Raw genomic sequence first — 24,077 nt, 5'->3', positions numbered from 1 at the left:
TGCTCTATTTGCTGGAAGCTCAGGCACCACACCGGCTGTGGATGATAGGAATGGTTGTCCATCACATCTGGAGGGCATGAGGTAGGGGAAGGCTGCTCTCTGTGATCCCCAGAGTCGCCAGGTGAGTGGTGGGTGTGCTTCTTCAGATGTCACTTCAAGACCTCATTTTATTTCTTTTTAGGCCTAAGAGGCAGCAGAAATCCAGCGATGCTGTGTCTGAGGACTGCCCCCTCCCACGAGATCCCAGTTTGCTGCCTGGCTTCACCCTGTCCCCTCAACTGGGACGGCCGTACATAAGAGCATAAGGACATTTATGGATCATACAGCTTAGAGGTATTTCTTAAATATGGTTGGTGGCATGCGGACCTATTAAATAAATAAACAGATGAATAAATACTACACTGGGCTCATCGTTCTAACGGTGGCCACCCTGATGCCTCTAGGAAGCCCACAAACAGTGACCTGACCACACACACCCCGTTTGCCCCCAGAAATTGCTAGACTGGGATGGACTGCCTCTGAACCGTGAGGTTCCGTTTAGCTATTATGGGTCACACTAGAGCACCCTTAAGTGTTCCACATGTGGACAGATGTGTCACTTCTCTGATGAACAGCCCAGCCCTGGAAATGGTGGGTTCGCCATTTCAGAACAGTAATACCCAGCCAAAGAGTATTGTATTTAATGTTCTATTATATTGTATTTAATGTTTTTTCCTGCCTTGATCCAGAGGGAGAGGCAGGTAATAAATTATTATTATTATTATTATTATTATTATTATTATTATTATTATTATTATTATTCCACCTGGCTGGAAGAGTTTGACAGAAGCACAGAGGGAGCCAAGAGGCTAGGTGTTGAACGCCTGGGGAAAAGCCAGCGTGGTTGCTGTGGTTAGAGTGTCACAACTAGGACTAGAGAGACCCGGGTTCAAATCCCCAGTCACTTCCTCTCACTCTAACCTACCTTGCAAGGTTGTTGTGAAGATAACTCGGGGAAGAGGCGAGCCATGCATGTGACCCTGAGGTGGGGATGGAAATGCAAGTAAATCATAGAATCATAGAATAGCAGAGTGGGAAGGGGCCTCTAAGGCCATCGAGTCCAACCCCCTGCTCAATGCAGGAATCCACCCTAAAGCATCCCTGACAGATGGTTGTCCAGCTGCCTCTTGAAGGCCTCCAGTGTGGGAGAAGAGCCCACAACCTCCATAGGTAACTGATTCCATTGTCGTACTGCTCTAACAGTAAGGAAGTTTTCCTGATGTCCAGCTGCGGCATCTCCAGGTAGAGCTGAAAAAACTCCTGCTGGAAATCCAGGAGAACTGCTGCTGCCAGCCAGTGAGGGAAACATTGGGCTAGGTGGGCAGAAGTTCCAACTTGGTAGGAGGCAGCTTCCTATAGTTCTGTCTCTCGAAGCCTCCACGGATTCTGCCTCCGTTTGCAGCTGCGTCCCTCAAATTCTATCTCAACTTGAAGGTTTGCAAAGAACGGATTTTTACAAAGGCACGAGGAGTTCCTTTGCACTTCGTTTCAATGGGCTGCCCTGAATTTCTCTTGGGGAAGGGAAGGTGAAGCAAGATATTAATTTAAGACATATGCAAGAAGAAAAAAGATCTCAAATTGCTCAATTCCTATTTTACTCACACTTTGCAAAATGTGAACAATTGTGACCAGATGATTAGTTCTACTATTTAAATCAAACTCAGCTGCCGCTGCCTCCGTCTCCCTTCCGCAGCGCTCTCTGACCTCCGTCTCCAGACTGCGGTGTCTGGTGCCTTGTCATCGGCCTCTTCCTTAACAGGGGGCTGAGCTGTAAGTGGTGGAATTTCCCTGCTTGCACCACTGAGCACCAATTCTGCCTTCCTTGCCAAAGAATCAGCCAGCTGCACAGCAGGACACAGTACCAGGCAAACCAAAGAAGAAGAAGAAGAAGAAGAAAGGGGGGAAGGAGCCACTTTGCGTAATATGCTCTTTCCAGGGTTCCTGGTCAACTTAGAGGGCGGGGGTGGGGTGGGGGCTAGTGACAAGGAAAGGAATAGGAGACCTCAGGTGAACTGGATGCTGTCCAAAAGAGATATTCAGTGAAACTACCAAATCTGAGATTGCAAATCGTCTTTTAAAAACAATTTATTTATTATTGCATTTGTACCCCGCCTTTTTTCCTGCAAGGAATCCAAGGCGGCGTACATAAACCTCCTCCTCTCCGTTTTATCCTCACAACAACAACCCTGTGAGGTGGGTTGGGCTGAGAGTCTGTGACTGGCCCAAAGTCACCCAGTGGGTTTCCATGGACGAGTGGGGACTAGAACCCAGATCTCCCAACTCCCAGTCCAACATTTTAGCCACTACACCACACTGGCTCTCGAAACAATGATTTCGAGACAATTCTTTAAAAGAGTGAAATCTTGTCATGTTCTTTTGCTTTTCACTTTTTTCTATTGTAATTTGTAAAGCTTTTCTCCATACTCATGAGGACTAGAAATTTACCTTTGAAAGGTGGGGATGGGGAGACAAAACCAGCAGAGGCTCCCCCCCTGCACCAGATTCTGTTCCCGAGGAAAGCATGAGAATAAGCAGGGGGCTTCCTGCCCAGGAACCCTCTGCGAGGGTCCCCTTTGTGAGAAACGTTCCGGCTCCTATGAAACGGAGCTCTGACTCCAGGGCTGCGTGTTCTGGAAACGCTCCGCCTCAGGGGAGAAGCGGCAGAGGTGGACAGGCCTGCCGAGACCAAGTGGTTCTCCGGCACCTCCCTGCTTTGCACCCCCAGCTCCTCTTAAAAGAATCAAGGAGCTGACTGAATAGAATCATAGAATCATAGAATCATAGAATAGCAGAGTTGGAAGGGGCCTACAAGGCCATCGAGTCCAACCCCCTGCTCAATGCAGGACTCCACCCTAAAGCATCCCTGACAGATGGTTGTCCAGCTGCCTCTTGAATGCCTCTAGTGTGGGAGAGCCCACAACCTCCCTAGGTAGCTGATTCCATTGTCGCACTGCTCTTACAGTCAGGAAGTTTTTCCTGATGTCCAGCCGGAATCTGGCTTCCTTTAACTTGAGCCCGTTATTCCGTGTCCTGCACTCTGGGAGGATCGAGAAGAGATCTTGGCCCTCCTCTGTGTGACAACCTTTTAAGTATTTGAAGAGTGCTATCATGTCTCCCCTCAATCTTCTCTTCTCCAGGCTAAACATGCCCAGTTCTTTCAGTCTCTCTTCATAGGGCTTTGTTTCTAGACCTCTGATCATCCTGGTTGCCCTCTTCTGAACACGCTCCAGCTTGTCTGCATCCTTCTTGAATTGTGGAGCCCAGAACTGGACGCAATACTCTAGATGAGGCCTAACCAGGGCCGAATAGAGAGGAACCAGTACCTCACGTGATTTGGAAGCTATACTTCTATTAATGCAGCCCAAAATAGCATTTGCCTTTCTTGCAGCCATATCGCACTGTTGGCTCATATTCAGCTTGTGATCTACAACAATTCCAAGATCTTTCTCGTTTGTAGTATTGCTGAGCCAAGTGTCCCCCATCTTGTAACTGTGCAATTGGTTTCTATTCCCTAAATGTAGAACTTGGCATTTATCCCTATTAAATTTCATTCTGTTGTTTTCAGCCCAGCACTCCAGCCTATCAAGATCACTTTGAAGTTTGTTTCTGTCTTCCAGGGTATTAGCTATCCCACCCAATTTTGTGTCATCTGCAAATTTGATCAGCGTTCCCTGCACCTCCTCGTCCAAATCATTAATAAAAATGTTGAAGAGCACTGGGCCCAGGACTGAGCCCTGCGGCACCCCACTCGTTGCCTCTCCCCAGTTTGAGAAGGTTCCATTGATAAGTACTCTTTGAGTCCGATTCTGTAGCCAACTGTGGATCCACCTAATAGTTGTTCCATCTAGCCCACTTTTAGCTAGTTTGTTAATCAGAATGTCATGTGGTACTTTGTCAAAAGCTTTGCTGAAGTCAAGATATATGACGTCCACAGCATTCCCACAGTCCACAAGGGAGGTTATCCTATCAAAAAATGAGATCAAATTAGTCTGACAAGATTTGTTCCTGACAAATCCATGTTGGCTTCTAGTAATCACTGCATTGGTTTCAAGGTGTTTACAGATTGACTTCTTTATAATCTGCTCCAGAATTTTCCCAGGGATGGATGTCAGGCTGACTGGTCTGTAGTTCCCAGGTTCCTCCTTTTTGCCCTTTTTGAAGATAGGGACAACGTTAGCCCTCCTCCAGTCGTCCGGCACCTCACCCGTCTTCCATGATTTTGCAATAACTCATTGTCCATCTCTTGCCCCGTGAACAGCTGCGCAGGCCTCCCAATGAGCTGCTGAGCGCCTCTTTCACTCTCCATCTGGTTCCAGAGACAGCGATGGTGGAAAGGCTGGAGGGCTTGTTCTGCTCAGGAGCGAATGAAAATACCCCTCACGAATTCAGGGCAGAACTGCTTCAGTCGCCCCAAGGGCTGGAGAATGTCAATCAGTTACATGCTCAGAGGTGCTCTTGTCTTGTTGCAGAACTGAGCCTGGTTCCACAGCGCATACCAGCTGGGGTAGTGGGGGTGGGGAGGCTGGAGGAACTTGTGGGTCAGTAGGTCAAGCGGTGGACTTGGACTCTCCACTCGGCTCTGATGCTCCTTGGGCACCCCTGGGCCAGTCACTGTCTCTCAGCCTAACCTACCTGACAGGGTTGGCGCGAGGATTAAAGGAACAGGAAGAACCACGTATGCTTCCCTCGGGCTCTCTGGAGGAATGGCAGGACGGGATGCAAATGGCAACACGACATGCGGCAGGTTATGCAGAAGCCCTTCAAAGGGTCAATCAGGGTGGCAGGCTAGAAGGGGGCTGCTGCAGGAGCCCCACCGAATGATGAAGGGAAAAGGGGGAGCAAGGGCCCCCCTGGCCAGAGCAGGATGGCAGCGAGCGGTGCAGGAGAATTTCATTTTTGCTCACAAAACAAGTAAGCATGACCAGGTGTCCACCCAAAAAGTCCACAAATTGACGAACCTGTGCTCACCTTCCTCTCGTTCTTGATTCCAAGTTTGATTTGTGCATTTTTCCTAATTGACATGAATTTCTTCAGTAGACTAAATGAGCCCCACGCTAGGCTCTGGAGGAAATTTGCGTGAATTGGGAAATTTGCGCCAATCTGGGGAGAGCTGTGCAAATTTCAGGGGATTTGTGCAAATCTCCTGTTTGCGCAAAGTGAGCAGTGATTGCAAACTGAGCAGGAGAGGAGTGGCAGGACGATGTCCGGAGAAGCCTGGTGATCTCAAACGTCGCTCGCTCATCCGCCCATCCCTAGTGGCAGCTGCTAAGGTCAGCAGCACACGGTGCAGGATCTGTTCTGTTCCAAATGCGCCAGTGACAGTTGCTCCAGAGAAGGTTCGGGTAAGGCACAGAAGACTGGAGACACCGAGAGCGAACTCAGAGGCTGATGCTCATAGCCAATCCTCCTCCTCCCCCTCCCCCTCCCCCTCCTCCTCTTCCTCCTCCTCTTCCTCCTCCTCCTCCTCCTTTGTCCAAGAGTCCCCTTCAGAGTCTGGGCTCTGCAGTCACTCTCCTTTGTGGCTCATTGTCCCTGCAGCTGAAGGGGCTTGGAGGGCGATTGTGTCATCACAACACTCCCAGGAGAGGCATCCTGGCTCATCTTCATTGGTTTTTGGAGTGCCCGTTGCCTTGACAGCAGGAATTGAGGGCCTTGTGACACAGCTCCAGTTTAAGTACTGGGCCCCCACAATCCAGCAGGAAGTTCTCTTGTGCACCTTCTACTCATTTGCTGGGGGATCAAGTGGGAAAACACCCCGGTGGACTGGGCCCACGGTGCTCTCGGGGGCCTGATCCCAGGGCGTGCTCTTCCGTGATCATCCCCCCTTTCACAGGATCAACCACTGGACACAGAATGTGGCAGCAGGAGCGTGGTGTGCACAACTGGCGCAGCTCCCCTCCCAATAATGCTTTCCACCACTTTTTCATGTTTCTCAAGCGAGAAGCTAGTTCTCATAATGAAGGCCAATGTTCTTGGCTTGCCAGCTTGTGTATCAAATGCAGAGCGAAAGGCCCCAGGAATCCATCTGGCCCGACCTTTCCTCCCCTACAGCCTAAACGGGAGCATCTGTACATCGCTCCACCTGCCTTCTGCACAGATAAGCCTACGCAATCCAGATTGTAACAGGCAGCAAGCCAAGGGCAGATGTTTCCTGCAGAACACACAGTCCCGGATATCTCAAGCAAGCGAGTCAAGCCACAAGAGAAGCGAAAACAGCCTGGGAGTGCGCTAGGGAGTTGGCCTGGAGGGAAGTCCCTCCATGACTGCAACCCTCGGAATCAATGTGGCCCTTAGGGTGGCTTCCCAAGGAAACCGCCCATGCTATAAGGTCATCCTCAGAGGACGTTCTCTGGCTTTTTTACCCCCCTTTTCCTTCTGGTCAAAAACCATGCCACGTACACTAACCTTCAAACACTTTCCTTTTTCACTACGTTTCAACTTCTTATCTTCTTCTATTCACATACACTTTACTCTTCTTCAAATCAACTTCACTTCAAATCAACATCTTTTCAAAACAACCAAAACAACTTTTTTTAAAAAAGTCTTTCAAACTATCTCTTCTGCACAGCCTTCTCTCTCTCTCGTGCTTAAGGGCTGTTTGGATCTCGTCCTTGGGTGAAAAGAACATTGATCTAACACCTCCTCCGAATGAGGTGAGGTGGCTGGCTACTAAGGCGAGGGGCTTTTCAGTCACGCCCCCCCCCCCCCCCCCCGCAAAGAGAGGCTAACTGGCAACTTGGGTTCTTTTGGGACACTTCTATTTCCCTAGGCTTTTCAGTCTTTCATTTTTAAATATCATGTTAGGGTGCAATTCTATGCATATTTAGACTGAAAAAAGTCCTGCATCTCCCATGCTGGCTGAGACATTCTGGGAGTTTGAGGATTCCCCACCCACCCCATGTAAGCCATGCATAGGATTGCACCCTTAGTGCATTTTTAGATCGTTGTACTACTACTAGTAGCTTTTACTCTTAATTTTTATTTCTGGCTTTATTCTATTTTAAACTTAACATTTCCCCGCATTATGTTTCATGATATTATTGCATTGCATTGTTTTAAGTTTTTGTTTTGCGAGACCTTTGGCTATTGGGTAGTAGTGAAATGTAATAAAATAAATATTTTAAATAAATAAATAAAATCGAAACTTGCACTGGGTCACACATTCCCACTAGCCAACACCCTCTTCTCTATCTGCTGGGGGCGGCAGAGTTCTGATGGGCGTGCAGGCCTCCCCATTAGCTTCTATGGAGGAAACTATTCTGGAGGTACAATCCTGTATGCGAGTGGAATGGCTCCATCTGCTGCCCTGTGAAGAGAGACTGAAAGAACTGGGCATGTTGAGCCTGGAGAAGAGAAGATTGAGGGGAGACATGAGAGCACTCTTCAAATACTGAAAAGGTTGTCACACAGAGGAGGGCCAGGATCTCTTCTCAATCCTCCCAGAGTGCAGGACACGGAATAATAGGCTGAATTTAAAGGAAGCCAGATTCTGGCTGGACATCAGGAAAAACTTCCGGACTGTTAGAGCAGTATGACAATGGAACCAGTTACCTAGGGAGGTGGTGGGCTCTCCCACACTAGAGGCCTTCAAGAGGCAGCTGGACAACCATCTGTCAGGGATGCTTTAGGGTGGATTCCTGCATTGAGCAGGGGGTTGGACTCGATGGCCTTGTAGGCCCCTTCCAACTCTGCTATTCTATGATTCTATGATTCTATGATTTAACGGGGACTTGCCATGTGCACACTTACACCTGCGGAACAGGGCGCCTCTCTCTATTTGTGGTAGCCCCAAAGGCCCCCGGGTTGGGTGTGGGTGTGTATGTAGGAACTGGCAAATGTTCTGGTGGACCTCGCTGTGTCAACCCCCAAGCCCATCTGGCCCGCCTCCTTAACTGCCCTCTGCAAATATTTTCTTCTCTTAGAGCTGCCAAGAGTTTTCATTCAGTGTCCCACTCCCCAGAGAAAGCAATAATGAAGCAGAAATATGATAACAGCAAAGCAATTTCCATGTCCCTGACAGGACAGAGTGTTATGACAGAAGATAGTTTATCTCCTGTTCATAATCCATCGCACCAGAGAGCGCATAAATGCTGTGACATTTATACTTTAAATACCTTTTACATCTTGCCGGGTAAGTTTTATGTTGAACATATGTATGGAAAATAGCCCCAATTTCAGACTGCAGAGAGAGAGAGAGAGAGAGGCACGTGCCAGGAGAGCACTTTTGAAGGCAAAACAGGGAGTTCAAATAGAGGCGGGGGAGAAGCCAGAGGGGAGGGGGCTGCGATGGCTTTGTTCTCTTTTGTTTCGCGGTATGAAAGGAAGATGGCAGACGTTCCCTGCAGCCTGTTGAACGGGTGCCAATGTTGCTCCAAGGACACAAGCTACGCAACCATCGTAAAGCGATTAGAATCCTGTTTAACACTCATGGCACTCACCAGCCCCACCTCCAAACCACGGAGGAGCCCTCGGACCTGGAGTTTGGTGAACGTGCCATGACTCCCCAGTGATCCTGAACCCCCGCAGAATTACCGGAGTTCCTCGTAGGAGAGAAAAGTATGGGGGTCAACCTGGTTTAAGTTTCGAACGTCTGCCCAATGAAGAGATTGTTGAGATTATTATGTTTTGAGTGCAGATATGCCCAATGGAAAGACTATTCCGTCCCGTCCCCCACCTGCTCTGGGATGGCATTTTGCCATTATCTCGTGGTAAGGAGGGTTCATTTGTGCTGCTTCTGATGGGTAAGAAACAAGTTGGGTCCTGAGCTGGGAGAGCTTCACCCAGCAATGGTCCACCTGACCAACAGTCCATCTAGATCAGCGTCTTGCTTCACACAGTAGCCAACTAACCTATCAGGCCCTAAACAGCCTGAGACCAAGCTACCTGAGGGAGCGCCTTCTCCCACATCCACCTGCCTGTTGACTGAGATCTATAGATCAAGGCTTCCTGGTTGTCCCATCACCTGCACAGGGACACCTGATGGCAGCACCCCACCTTTAGTGTGAGAAGTGCCATTCTAGTTGGTGCCTAGATGCCTGTTGAAAACATACCTGTATGCCCAGGTATTTGCTTGTTTTAATACCTAGCTTACTAGATTTCTTTGTTGTTGTTTTCAATTCTGCATTTTATTTTAATCGGTGCTTTTCTACATTGCCCTCTGTTGTGGTAATGAACAGCAGCACAGAAGCATTTTAAGTAAGCAAACACATAAATAAATAACAAAGCAAACAAATAACGTTTGACAACGTTGGGGCGGAGTCTGCCACATACCTGAATAAAACGCAGACGCTTGCCACAGGGCTCAGTGAGACGGGCCAGTCTGGCTGAGCCTGACCGTGAAAACCACGTGGTCCCCAATACCCCCCTCCCAGCCAGAAAAACACACACCCCGATATTGCCACTCACATGCTGCCATTGGTCAATGATGAGCGGCCGGTACCTCAGGAAGAATTTGAGGGGGAAGGACTCGGGGTCAGGCCATGAGGAAGGGTACTGCCACGTCACCAGCAGCCTCCGGGCGTTGTTCGAGACGGGCTTTGCCACCACGTTCTCCGGAGGGTCCGGCTTTACTGTTCAAAGAAACAAGACATGAGGGAAAATGGAAAAGATCTTGGTGAGAGAAGAGTAGCCTTGCAAATATTGCCGCTTGGGGATAAGAATCTCCTCAGTAGGCAGGAACACAAAATCATATCCCTGGGAGGCCCCAGCCTGGGAGCCTGGGGTTATGCAGCTGCGATCGAGGGCAGCTTCCTCCAACTTGTTACCTTCCAGATGTTATGGACTACAAGTCCCATAAGCCTTTCCCAACCTGGTGCCCCCCAAACGGGCTGGGCTACAACACTCATAGTGCTGGCTGGGAATTTTGGGAGTTGTATCCCAACACATCTGGAGAGCAGGCGGCTGGGGGAGGCTCTTCGACGGCGGCCCCCCTCCCTCACACTCTGCCAACTACATCGGCGTTTTCGGCGCTAATCAGCGGGACAGCGGGCACCGGGGGCAGATCAGCCACCAGCCAGGCCCACAAGCCAAAGGGAAGTCTGCCGAGGGGCCCCCTTGGCCCACAAGTTACCCACGGGTGTCCTATCAACACCTGAAGAACAGGTGTTGCGCATGGCTGAGGATGGAGGCCCAAAGCTATCCGGAGAGAGAGAACGTTCCATGGGGAGAGGACACCCCCACCTAAAAGTTATGTTCTCATGTACGCTGAGTTGTCAGGACTTATAGATTCTCTGTCCATCTCTGTGTGTGTGTGTGTGTGTGTGTGTGTGTGTGTGTGTGTGTGTGGAAAAGTGCTGGCCGGCTGCCTGGCCGGCCATGGCTGGGAGACGGGGCTTTTCAACGACAAAATCAAAGCAGGAGGCCCTCCTGTAAATGCAGGACCGTCTCCCTTTGCGTGTGCCGACACTGCAGGGCTTTTTAGCAGTGTGGAGTCCTGACTCCCCGCCCCCACATTCCACCTTTGCTGAGTTTCGTTCCCAGCCGCACCCACTGTGAGAAAGTGTCAAAGAGCAGCCCATGTAGAACCAACAAATGTGGGTCCTCTTTAGTCCACGTCAAAGAACACAATGCCCCCAAGCAGAGAGTCGCCAAGCCCTTTGAAGTCGGAATTCAATGGGCAGCCCCACAAGGGGGAAAAGTCAGGGCAGGATTAATGGAGTTACCAAGGCGGCCCGGTGAAGGCAGATGCCGGGAAAACATGGCCCCTTGATGGCGAAGCTGATAAGCCGCCCAGTCCTTCGGTGAGTCACCGTTTCATCTTCTGACCCCACGGAGCGGGACGGCTCTCAGCCCTGCTCTGGGAACCTCTAATGTAGTGATTGGTGTGCATACGCAATGCACTGCATGTGAGTAACAGGCAGGCAGATGGAGGAGGACTGGGAGGCAGAAGTGGGACAGTGGGGCTGAGAAGGTGCATTAGGGAAGGATCAATGTGGCCAAAGGAAGTGCAAAAAAGTGGGCAGTGGTCCGATAGCAAGAAATAATACTTAGCATTAGAATCATAGAATCATAGAATAGCAGAGTTGGAAGGGAACTACAAGGCCATCGAGTCCAACCCCCTGCTCAATGCAGGAATCCACCCTAAAGCATCCCTGACAGGTGGTTGTCCAGCTGCCTCTTGAAGGCCTCTAGTGTGGGAGAGCCCACCACCTCCCTAGGTCACTGGTTCCATTGTCGCACTGCTCTAACAGTCAGGAAGTTTTTCCTGATGTCCAGCTGGAATCTGGCTTCCTTTAAATTCAGCCTGTTATTCCGGTTCCTGCACACTGGGAGGATCGAGAAGAGATCCTGGCCCTCCTGTGTGACAACCTTTGAAGTATTTGAAGAGTGCTCTCATGTCTCCCCTCCATCTTCTCTTCTCCAAGCTCAACATGCCCAGTTCTTTCAGTCTCTCTTCATAGGGCTTTGGTTCCATTGTTAAAGCCCCCCACCCCCCGTACATTGCACAATCACAGGTAAGAAAATCTTGGTGGCTCATGTAAAGCAGAATCCGTGGTGTGTGTGTGTGTGTGTGTGTGTGTGTGTGTGTGTGTGTGTGTGTGTAAGGGCTTTTAGCTATCCCTTGTAGTGTGTACCTCATGCATACCTGAAAAGATATTCCTTACAAGAAACATGCAAGGTAGGACAGTATGGGAGGAGAGGTTCAATCCCCTGCAGGGAGGTTCAATTCCCGGCATCTCTAGGTAGGGCTAAGAAGAAATCCTGCCGCAAACCTTGGAGTGCTGCTGCTGCCAGTCAGTGTCAACAGCACTGGGCTAGATGGACCAGTGAATCTGTATCAAGGAACTTCCTATGTTCCTATCTTCGAGAGCTTCGGCTATGGGGCGGTATATAAATGTAAAAAATAAATAAATAAATAATTTCATGACAATACTTATATTTTGTTGTTCTTGGTTTTATCTTATGATTTGTTAGCTGTGCTGGAAACTTTTTAGTTGAAAAGTGGCATATAGGTCTCTTAACAAAAGTAACACTCCAAATCCTTCACCTGCAAATTCCAAATGTGGGATCAATTAGACCAAGTGTGGAAGTGCCCACAGCTTGGCTCGTCTGCAACATTTCTTGGGGTTGCAGTTTAAGGGATGGTTTTGCTCTCTCCAGCCCAGAACATGGGAAGTCAGGACTGAAGACTTAGGGCAGCCACCAATCATGGCAAACTGGTTTCAAACTAGATCAGAAGCCATGGCTTCTTGCAAGAGGTCCTGGGAACTGCAGTGTCATTAGGCTGATGAGAATTGCAGCCTCTGTCCTTCCCTCCAGCAACACAAGAATTCCTATGGCTTAAGACAATAGTGCAGATGTGCCTTCGCCAAAGTCATGATCTAACCGCCTGCCCGTTTCTCTGGTGATGGGGACCAGACACATAGAATAGCAGAGTTGGAAGGGACCTATAACGCCATGGTGTCCAACCCCCTGCTCAATGCAGGAATCCACCCTAAAGCATCCCTGACAGATGGTTGTCCAGCTGCCTCTTGAAGGCCTCTAGTGTGGGAGAGCCCACAACCTCCCTAGGTAACTGATTCCATTGTCGTACTGCTCTAACAGGAAGTTTTTCCTGATGTCCAGCCGGAATCCGGCTTCCTGTAACTTGATCTCACACATGTAGTCTGGGATCGAATAGGAGGGGAGCAACAGCCAGCCCAGACAGCAGCCTTCCGTTTGCTTTCTGATGGAAGCCCAATCCTGCAAGCATCTCTCTCTTGCCCAGCAAGAACCAAACACAAGGCTGACCAAGACATTTCACTGCCTTAGCACGGCTGCGCTGAGGTGCAACATCTGGATGGATTGGGCACTGAAAGCCAGCAGTGTCCAAGCACCGGTCTTTCACACAGCCAGAGGCCAATGCAAACAAGGCCCAAAGCACAGCAGTGGTTTGCTAAATTCAACTGGCCACACTGCGGGCAGCTCAAGCCAGTTTCCGGCAGGGCATCAGGAAAAACTTCCTGACTGTTAGAGCAGTACGACAATGGAACCAGTGACCTAGGGAGGTTATGGGCTCTCCCACACTCAAGGCCTTCAAGAGGCAGCTGGACAACCACCTGTCAGGGATGCTCTAGGGTGGATTCCTGCATTGAGCAGGTGGTTGGACTCAGTGGCCTTGTAGGCCCCTTCCAACTCTGCTATTCTATGATGCTGATTCTAATGGCAGGGAATGGAAAGTGATCAGTTGCCTACATTAATCAGCTGTGCTCTTTCCATAAGTGACAGAGGAGCAGATTCCTCTAGCAGTTCTTGCCTTCCTCTTGCTTCTCCTCTGATCCTAGGGATCCACCACCTCCTGAATCACCGGAGCTCAATCAGGCCTCAGACAAGAGAAACTCAGCATCGGATACTGGGCATTACTTGCTGAGCCGCTAACACGGTTCACCAGCCCGCTTCCTCGGGCAAAACGTATGGCCGTAGCTAGACCTAAGGTTTATCCCAGGATTGTCCTGGGGTCAAACCTGTTCATCTAAGTGCCACACAGGGCATCCAGCGCTCAGGCAGGGACGAACCCGGGATGATCCTGTATTCAACCTTCGGTCTAGCTATGGCCTGTGAGTGTCCAAGGGGCACGTCTTTGTCCCAGTCACCCTAGTTCGGTGCCGATTCTTGCCAGAATTGAGGGCGGACTTAATTTGTGTTAGGGTAAAATTTCTTCCAATGGCTGTGGATTTTATTTAAAGGCAGTCCGGGCCGAGTGGCTGCACAGATTCCAGATGGCTTGTGCAACCTCCTCCTATCTCCCCGAGTCCAGGCCTTGGCGGGGGTCACATCGGTTTCCACTAAAAGGGCCTCGGAGTCCAAGCACATCAGGAAAATCATAAATCCAACACTGACTCTGCAGGCTTCACAGGCTTTGGCTTCCAGAAGAATGGAGAGGTTGTTGAGTTGAATGGACCCAGATGATTCCCACATTCAGCTTAGTGTCAGAGGCTGTGCAGAGCCCCGGGATAAAAAGGGGCTGGGTCAGCTCAGCAGGAGACCCTGTGATGGGGAAAAGGTTCCACGGCTCCAGCTTTTCGCAGCCGTTTGCTCCGCAGGTGTTTCGCAAAGCGCTCTCTGGCCAACTTCTCCTCCCTTGGTGTCAATCCAGTTCTAGTTTTGCAAAGCTGCGTTAATGTAACCATGGCAAAGAGCTCTGATCATACAATGGAAATTGGGCTGGGAGCAGATGTGGGGAAGTTAGCTTTGCATGGATGGGCGTATGCGCTGGAAGGACAAGATAGAGGATGAGGGATACGGTTGTCAGGCCGTAAGAGGAGCTGCACCGGATCAGGCCAAAGTTCTAGCTAGTCCACAGTTCTGTTTCCAACAGTGATCATCCAGATGCTTCCATAAGTGGGGCATGAAGGACACAGCCAATCCCTGCCCTCCACTGTGGTCCTCAGGGCAACAAGGATGCAATGGTGTACTGCATTTGCCCATGGAAGTTCTATTGTTCTAATTATGATTAATGGACTCATCTCCCTTTAAAGCCACTTAAACATCTCAATGCAGTGAATTCCAGATGTTAATTATGAGTCATGCAAAGATGTGTATAAGGGCTGCGTGGGCGAAGCCAGGGAGAAGGAGAGAACTGAAGCGTTCCTCAACCAGAGCCTGAGGACAGACCCAAGGAAGGACTTCTTCAGAGAGTGCAACGCGAACCGATGGAGTATGTGGTGATGGCCGCTGGGTGCTATGGTATCAAAAGGGCATCAAGAGAAATCCTTGCAGGATAAGGCCAATGGAGGCTGGTGGCTCTCATGTCAGTGGGGCGGTCAATCTGCTCTGGATTTCAGTCGGGACCCTAAAAGAGCTCTTCAAGTGCTTTGCACCATGGCCCTGACTGAAGCCCAGAGTGGATTCACTGCTCCACAGACATTGGAGCTACCAGCCACCACTGCATAAGGCTATCAAGGACTACTGGACATGATGGCTCCATGCAGCCTCCAGGATGCCTCCTATAAGCCAGTTACTGGAGAGCTACAATGGGAGAGGGCCACGGGCCCACGGGCCTGGTTGCAGGGCTTCCCAGAGGCACGCTGGACTAGACAGGTCTTTGGTGTCGTTCAGCAAAACTCCTTGTACATCCTTAAAATGCCTCCATCAAGGCTGGCTGTGTTATTCCCCTGGCCAAGACACCGGTGTTTAGCTGTTTTAAATTGCTTTTAAATGTTCAATATTGACGTTTTTGTTTTAGAATTGTTGGGAACTGCTCCGAGAGCTTTGGCTACAGGGCAGTATAGAAATGAAATAAATGCTCCGAAAGGGAGGAATGCTTGAACTTCAGAGCCAGGGAGGGCTTGGCGGATGGGCAGGTGGTGGTGCTGGCAGTTCAGCACAGCTGTCACTGGAAGGGTTTGAGGTTAGTTCAGACAGCACGGCCCAGATGTTCCTGCTTGGTGGGGCTGCTGGGCCATGTAACATTTTATCTAGAGGGCCCCCACTTTTGAAAGGGTAGTGAAGCATCCCAATTTAATATTATGGATTGTGGAAAATAAATAAACAAATTCTTATGAAGAGAGAATTGCTAGTGAAGCTATGTATGAAAGCATGGCCAGGGATGCTTTAGGGTGGATTCCTGCATTGAGCAGGGGGTTGGACTCGATGGCCTTATGGGCCCCTTCCAAATCTGAGATTCTATGAGTCTATGATGAGCGTTGGCTTGGATTCTTTGGTGTCTGCTGCACCAGCTCACGTTCATTTCCCATCTATTGCTGAAAGTAAGAAGGAGAACCTGTTGTAGCCCAAACCCCAGTGGGATTATTGTTGGCTGACCTGGTCGTCCTGGCTTAGTTCTACTCCATGACCTCCTCCCCTCCTCGCCTCTCCTCGCTGGCTGCAATCAGTTTGGACAAAGTTCTCCTTCTCTTCCTCATCAAGGCTCTATTGTTCTGCCTCACCTCTTTCATTATCAGGTGGGTTTTTTTATGCATAAACCCACTTCGCTATTTTGAGAAGCAACAAAGAATCTTCTGGCATTTAACAGATTCATTCTGGCACCAGCTTTTACGGACACGGTCCACTTCATGGGATGGATCTGATGAACAGGAGAGCGAGCCTGAAAGTGTCCACCAAAGCGAACAGGCTAATAATTAGTATTTAAGGTGCCTCTTTGTAGTTTTTGTTGCAACAGACTAACATGACTGCTGCTTTGGAATTCGCTGTTTTCGTTGTTGTGGGGGAAGGAAAGGATGGTTCCCAATCTGACCTGTCTGATCTTATGGGGACATATCACAATGCACGGTTTCTTTTGGGGCACACCGCATCAAAGTGTGAAGTACGACAGTAGTAGACCCTGATTATTATTTTGTAGAAAATGTAAGATTAAAAATCCAAAATTCCTAAGAGGAGGAAGCATATGAAGTTCAGGGCATGTACAAAGCGTGAGAATCAAACTACAGGGTAATGCAGCATGGGATATTGGTACAGACATTAGACAGTAAAAAAAAAGCTGCAAAAATCCTAATATGCTACCGTAAATAAAAGCACAGTTCTAGAACAGCACAGGAAGCCCAGAGGGATTTTTCTTCTTCTTTGTGTACAAATGGTTGTTCTAGAAGACATTTATAGACTACGTTGTCCCATGGATTCAAGGTGGCGAACAGCCCTGCAAACCTAGTTGTGGGCGGACAGCACTTTTTTTAGGAAGCTGCCCTGTGATAGGACGCCCTGTAAAAAATTGGTTTGGTGATGCAGGGGTAATTGTACAAAAATAGCCTCGCCTGGAAGCCCCCTATACGTCCGCCCACTGGTCCCTCTAGCTCAGTGTTGTCTGTGAGAGTTCCCCTTCTCTTTTCCTTCCCAGCACTAGGCGGAGAGCTACAGCTACCCACTCCTGAGGGCACCTGTCAGGCCATTCCACAACCCCTCTCCCCCTCCAGAACATTGAGGCCGGTCCAGCAACATTCCTGGTGTCTCAGGTGTGCTGGTCCAGTGAAAGGGCTTTCTGGCTTCCAGGCCCTGATGCTGCCTTTAGATTGTAAGCCATATGGCAGATGGTCTTGTTTTGTTTTATTCTGTACAGTGCCATGAAAATTGATGGCGCTTTATAAATTATTATTATTATTATTATTATTAATAATAATAATAATAATAAGCCCTGCTCCAAGGCCTCCCCCCTCCTCCTCCTCCTCCTCCGCCGCCACTTCTTCTTCTTCTTCTTCTTCTTCTTCTTCTTCTTCTTCTTCTTCTTCTTCTTCTTCTTCTTCTTCTTCTTCTTCTTCTTCTTCTTCTTCTTCTCCTCCTCCTCCTCCTCCTCCTCCACCATTTCTTCTTCTTCTTCTTCTTCTTCTTCTTCTTCTTCTTCTTCTTCTTCGTCTTCGTCTTCGTCTTCTCCTCCTCTACCTCCACCTCCTCCTCCTCCTCCTCTTCCTCTTCCTCTTCCTCTTCTTCTTCTTCTCCTTCTCCTTCTCCTCCTCCTCCTCCTCCTCCTCCTCCTCCTCCTCCTCCTCCTCCTCCACCATTTCTTCTTCTTCTTCTTCTTCCAGGAGTCAAACGACATCAGTTCCCGAGAGAACATCGGCTCCCCCCCGCCCCCCACTGCACGGAGAGCAATAGACCCCCAAAGCCTCCCCGATGTCTCCATCCCTCAGCGCATGTAGGCTCATCATCTGCACATCACATGTTGCATCGGGAGCACCGCCCGCCCCGAATGGCTTTTGATATGCAGAATAATTAGCGCTGTCAGGATCTTACATTTTTAATGCCGTGTGCTCGCTTTCTGTAATTTGCCCAAGGCTCCCATTAGAAAAGCTAGGGCTGAAGTGCTCCTGGGCTCCCGGCACGCGCTCTCTCTCTCTCTCTCTTTCTCTCCCTCACACACGTTGCGTTTGTTGTTTTTCCCTGTTTGCATCGAGAATGCAAACACCATCTGTCAAGGCTGCGCTAGCCATTAGAGCTGTTAAAAAGCAACTCTGGATCCAGCCACTCTCCTGCTCCGGCGTACCCTCCGTGCCACCAAACACTCCTCCCAGGCACCTCCTGGGGGCGAAGGCCTGGGCACGCCAGGAGTCACTTTTCACTCGGTTCTTGGCACTCCAAGGCCATAGCTAGACCTAAGGTTTATCCCTGGATCGTCCAGGGGCCAAACCTGTTCATCTAGGGGACACACAGGGCCTTGCTAGACCTACCTGATAATCCGTGTGGGAGGAGGGGCCAGGCCGCGCTAGAAGTAGCACGGCCTGTAGGCCCCGTCCACACGTAAGACACGACGGGGCCAAGGGAAGCCCCATCGCGGCCTCCATTTTCCCCCCTTAAAGGGCCATGTGCGCAGGAGCGCACCAACGGAACAGTAAGTGTTTTTGTTTTAAAAAGTAAAGGGTTCCCCGCTCCTCCTGATTCCCCCCACAATGCCTGATGCCCCCCTGCCTGCTCGCTCGCCCGTCCTCCCCCGCTTGCCATGCCCATCCCCGCTCGTCATGCCCGACCCCCGTCCCCGCTCACCATGCCCGTCCCCGCCATGCCCGTCCCCATCCGCCATGCCCATCCCCCATCCCCACTCGCCATGCCCGTCCCCCGTCCGCCATGCCCGTCCCCGCTCGCCATTCCCAGCCCCCATGCCTGTCCCCCGTCCCCGCTGACCATGCCCATCCCCCGTCCGCCATGCCCTGGCCCCATTCTTCTTCCCCCCGTCCGCCATGTCTGATGCCCCCCTGCCCACTCGCCATGCCCACCTGATCACCCACCTGCCATGTCCAATGCTCCCTCCACCCCCACCCCCCGTGATCTCCCCACCCTGGCTCCGCTCTTCCCCCCCATCTCTCCTGCCGGGTCCACTCTTTCCCCCAGCCCCCATCTCCCCCCCCGTGATTTCCCCCCCCCCGGCCCGATGGGCACAGCGCTCCTATGGAATGCTGTGCCCAGTCCGTGGCTTCTCCCAGCTACTTGTGAGTAAGCGAGCAGCCAGGAAATGCCACGGACGTCGCTAGACTTTCCGCAGCCCCGGCCTCAGCCCGGGGCTGCGGAAAAGCCGGGCCATAAGCGGATCTGCTTATCCCGGGTCAAGGGAGGACTTAGCCTGGCCTGACCCCAGGATCCCCTGTGCGTCATCTGGATGCACAGCAGGGAGCCCGGGCCTCACACCGGGCTAACTCCTCGTCTAGCAACGGCCACAGAGGATCCAGTGCTCAGGCAGGGGCGAACCCTGGATGATCCCAGGATAAACCTTAGATCTAGCTGTGGCCTAAGTCAATCTTAGGAGTTCTTTGAAGCCTGACTCCAGGGTTCAGCCTGTCTGGGTTCAAGCCATTTGTGCAAAGTTTTCGAAGGTGTGACTTTTACCGTGGCTCCCCAAGAGGGGCAAGTAAGGAAAAGACCATAGAGCCGAAACTCTACCTGTGTCCTCTTCCTGCTGAATACCATGGCCCAGTGTGGAGTGGTGGCTAGAGTACTGAGCACACAGGGTTCAAATTCCCACTAAGCCATGAGGTTCACAGGGAGATCTTGGGCCAATCACTTTCAGTCTACCTCACAGGGCTGTTGCAAGGATAAAAAGGTAAGGGCGGCGGGAAAACCATGTGCACTGCCCTGACCTCATTAGAATCAGGATGGGATCTTGTGAGTCCAGTGACTATGGAGATCTTGTGTGAATCACATTTTCCAAACCTGATCGCTGGGCTTCGCCTTCATTCTGCTCTGTTTCACCTACACTGATCCTATGTATGATCTGCTCAAACAACTACATTGCGTCTCTTAAACACTACAGCTGTGCTCTGAAATGTAACCACAAAGCAGAGCAGAGATGTAATATGGAAAATTTGTGATATTATAGCCATTAAAATTCAAGAACACCCTTTTGAAAAACAATGGGATGTAATAGCTGCTGGATCTCTCATGACACAATTTCCACCGAAGGCCTTTTACATTGCATCTGATGCAACAGCTAGCTTTGGTTATCAGTGCAGTCTCTGCAGCTCCCAAAGGGAAAGGGTTTCCTTGGTTGAAGAGAGCCTGCACTACTTTTGCACATTTCATTACGCACTTAACATCACACAAAATGCTGTGCCAAGTAGGACCTCAAGCTTGTTGTTCAAGTACCTTCTTAATCCCTTTTTAATGTTCTGCTTCCAAATCTGAGCACCTCTTTCAATTTTGACTGTTTGCACAGCTGGTCAGAAAGGCCTGTTTTCATCTGCTTTGGGTCTCGAACTTGCCAGGTTCCTTCCTGCAGTTCTGGCTAAAAGCCCAATTCTGGTATCTCTGAATCTATCTGTGTGGAAGGCATCACAGAGCAAGGGATTTCGCTGGGATGGAGAGGAAAGCGCAAGCCTGGCTTCTCCTGCTGCTGCTGCTGAGAGAAGGGGACGGACGTGTCAGGATAAAAAGCACATTTTTCCACCCTAATTTAAAATGGAAATGTGGCGCGACGCCTCACAGCTGGCAGCTAATCACTGCTGGTGTGCAGCTGCGGCAGAGGGGATCAAAAGAATGTACCCCTCGTTTTCCACTCCATTAGCGTGCCTCCTCCATCTTGCTGGTGAGAAAGGGGATTTTTTTTTGCCGGATATTCCAAGCAGGGAGCTTCACCAGAGGAGGTTGGTTCAGCCCAATGAACTTTCTGTTTGAAGGATCTTCCCCAACTCCTGGTCCTGGGTGGTCCAGCAAGGAAATGTTTGGGCAGATCCAGTTCACACCCAAATAAGATGCAACAGCGGGAGGGGGGGGGGCTGGGGAACAGCCTGGATATCAGGGAGACCCACCGGGTGAAAACTGACTCTCCGTTTATCACAGGAAGCATGTCCTTGCCCCGGCAATGCATTGTAACTATGAAAAGTGGGTGCAACAAAGGCACTCTGTGGTCCCGGGGGGCTTCAGGTTCTGGAAGACCTGGGTCCAACCAACATTTTTGACCGACTCGTTATATGATCCTGCATGAGTCACTTTCTCAGAGCCTCAGGGAAGCCATGACCTAGGGAGGTTGTGGGCTCTCCCACACTAGAGGCCTTCAAGAGGCAGCTGGACAGCCATCTGTTGGGGATGCTCTAAGGTGGATTCCTGCATTGAGCAGGGGGTTGGACTCGATGGCCTTGTAGGCCCCTTCCAACTCTGCTATTCTATGATTCTATGAAAAGCAAATTTTCCAACTGCACAAATGCCCTCTCGCTCACACACACAGACGCCCCCGCCCAAGCCAAACACATTATTTCTCTTTCACGACTGGACAGATTATCACCAACACTAGTAGCACCTTAAACTTAAAGACAGTTTGGAAGGGCCATACAGAGTCCAACCCCCTGCTCAATGCAGGAATCCACCCTAAAGCATCCCTGACAGATGCTTGTCCAGCTGCCTCTTGAATGACTCTAGCGTGGGAGAGCCCACAACCTCCCTAGGTCACTGGGTCCATTGTTGTACTGCTCTAACAGTCAGGAAGTTTTTCCTGATGTCCAGCTGGAATCGGGCTTCCTTTAACTTGAGCCCGTTATTCCGTGTCCTGCACTCTGGGAGGATCGAGAAGAGATCCTGGCCCTCCTCTGTGTGAGAACCTTTTAAAGATTTGAAGAGTGCTCTCATGTCTCCCCTCCATCTTCTCTTCTCCAGGCTAAACAGGCCCAGTTTTTTCAGTCTCTCTTCATAGGGCTTTGTTGTTCCTTGCCACCCTCTTGGAGACTCATCCCCAAGAATGAACCAGGAAAGGTACAAAAGGGATTCCGGTGCTGGCTGCCATATTTACCTATCGCGAATTCATCAAAGGAGATGGAGCTTGAGCTGCTGCCCAGGGCGTTCGTGACGGTCAAAGTCACTTTGTACCTCTTGGAGGAGAAGAGGTGATGGTACCGAATGTAACACCTGTTCTTGGGGGAAGCATCCTTCTCGCACACTATCTCCTTGTTGTCATGTCTAGAAAAATAAAGAGCAGGAAAGGAGACGTCAGCTGAGAAACTGAAGGCTATAGGAGGGCGTGTTTGACTGGCAGGCACCCTCGAGCTCAAAACGTGGAGATATTGCTCCTCTTCGTCACCCTCCCTATAACCTCACATATAACTGTACATCTCCAATGTAGCAAAAGATACTCTGCAGATGCTCAGAGGCAACATCTATTAGAAATGTTTCGATGGCTCCAGGGCTAATGCCTGGCTTAAATTCAGGGCAGCAGAGGCAGAAAAAAACAAAACACATTTTAGCAAGGGAACAGAATGGACAAGTGAGGCTTTCAGGTCAGCCTCACTCATTTCCCAAACAGAAATTACTCTATATTTCACAATAATGCTTCATTCCTTAACATATTTTCTCAGAAATAAGCAACAGCAATTTCAACAAAAATTGGCATGCATGAAAGAATGTTTAGAAGCACAGACTTAATTGCAATTCTAATGCAAGATTCTATTCATTTTTTAAAGTTTCGGTCTCTAGATGCTGCTAAAGGGAAGTGTTTTTTAAAAAAAACAGAGAATAATAGGAAAAGAATAATATTAGGAAGTCTGTTGTTTTATGGCTTACCTTTAACAACTACAGGGCAGGAATTCAACAGGAGAAGCTATCCTAACTTCACCTGTTGAGTTTCTGCCTGTAACATAGCACTTAAAGTTTCAGGAGCCCTGGGGCAAGGCAAAGCAACCCCCCCCCAAAAAAAAATAATTCAACCATGGTTACCATGTTATCTGAGGTGTGTTTTATATGTGGCAGGAAGGCAGAGAAGGTGTTTTCTCTTGGTTTCCTCCACCTGTGTGGGGCTGATCCATTACTCCTTCCCTACAACAAGCCTCTACCAATTCTGTGAGAAAGACCTAGGCTAAAGTCCCCCCCCCCCCAAATAGCTGAAGCCTCACAGAGCACCATTGTCATCTTTTCAGTGCCAGGTCAAGACTTTTCTCTTCTCCCAGGCATTTAGCAATATGTAATGACCCTGGGACCCTGGGTCTGTTTTTTGGCTCATCGTTTTTAAAGTTGTTATACTGGTTTTAAATGTATGTGCATTTTGCTTGTTGTTGTGGTTTTTTCATCTTTGTATATTGTTTTTAAGTGTTCTTATCTTATGTGAACCGCCCAGAGAGCTTCGGCTATGGGGCAGTATACAAATGCAATAAATAATAATAATAATAACAACAACAACAACAACAACAACAACAGAAAAGCAGTTTCCATGGCCAATGTGGTGTAGTGGTCAAAGTGTTGGCATGGAACTGGGGCGACCAGGTTCAGGCTCCGTGTGTGATTCTGGGCCAGTCCCTGACTCTCAGGGCCTTGCTAGACCTGCCGGATAATCTGTCCGGGAGTCAGGGCGACGGCGCGCTGCAACTAGTGCGCCCTTTCCCACACGTAAGACGCGACGGTGCAAGGGGAAGCCCTGTCGCGTCCGCCATTTTATTTAAACCTTAAAGGGCCATGTGCACAGGAGTGCACCACTGCCGGACAAGGTAAGTTTAAAAATAAATAAATATAGGGTCCCCCGCTCCCCCTGCCCCTGATTCCCCCTCCACAATTCCTGATGCCCCCCCCTGCCCGCTCGCTCACCCGTCCTCCCCCCTTCCCCGATGACCGGTGCCCTGTCCTTCTTTCCCCCCATCCCCCTTCCCCGATGCCCGATGCCCTGTCCTTCTTTCCCCCCCATCCCCCTTCCCCGATGCCCTGTCCTTCTTCCCCCCCCTCCTGCCGGGTCCGGCCTTTCCCCCGGCCCCTATCTCCCCCACCCCATGATTCCCCCCGTGCTCCTCTATGAGCGCTGTGCCCAGTCCGTGGCTTCTCCCGGCTACTTGCAAGTAAGCGAGCAGCCAGGAAAAGCCACGGACCCTGCTAGACCTTCCGCAGCCCGGAAAAGCCGGGCCATAAGCGAATCCGCTTATCCCGGGTTAAGGGAGGTCTTAGCCCAGCCTGACCCCGGAATCCCCTGTGCGTCATCTGGATGCACAGGAGGGAGACCGGGCCTCACACCGGGCTAACGCCTGGTCTAGCAACGGCCTCAGTCGAGTCTAAAAGTATCTTGTTGTGAGGATAAAATGGAGTGGAGGAGAATCAGGGGTGCTGTTGGGCTCCTTGATGGAAAAGGGGGCATATAAATGGAACAAATAAATAAATGATGCCTCTGTGTGTTTTGTTTAAGAAAGGGTTCAATAAAAATGCCTCAAGTAAGTGAG

General features: G+C 50.1%; 1 protein-coding gene across 4 annotated transcripts in view; it reads right to left on the bottom strand.

The window, feature by feature from the left end:
• CNTFR (ciliary neurotrophic factor receptor) overlaps nt 1–24,077 on the bottom strand; it is a 466,204-nt gene that overhangs the window by 27,452 nt on the left and 414,675 nt on the right. For all 4 annotated transcript variants that reach the window (XM_063128377.1, XM_063128378.1, XM_063128376.1 and 1 more), the window contains 2 exons: nt 21,677–21,843; nt 9,445–9,608 (listed from right to left, as the gene is read on the bottom strand). In XM_063128377.1, the coding sequence (XP_062984447.1) occupies nt 9,445–9,608; nt 21,677–21,843 (331 nt within the window). The remainder of the gene's footprint in view (nt 1–9,444; nt 9,609–21,676; nt 21,844–24,077) is intronic.

This window comes from Elgaria multicarinata, chromosome 6 (assembly GCF_023053635.1).
Source record: "Elgaria multicarinata webbii isolate HBS135686 ecotype San Diego chromosome 6, rElgMul1.1.pri, whole genome shotgun sequence".
Taxonomy (NCBI): domain Eukaryota; kingdom Metazoa; phylum Chordata; class Lepidosauria; order Squamata; family Anguidae; genus Elgaria; species Elgaria multicarinata.
This window is presented reverse-complemented; position numbering and strand designations above follow the sequence as displayed.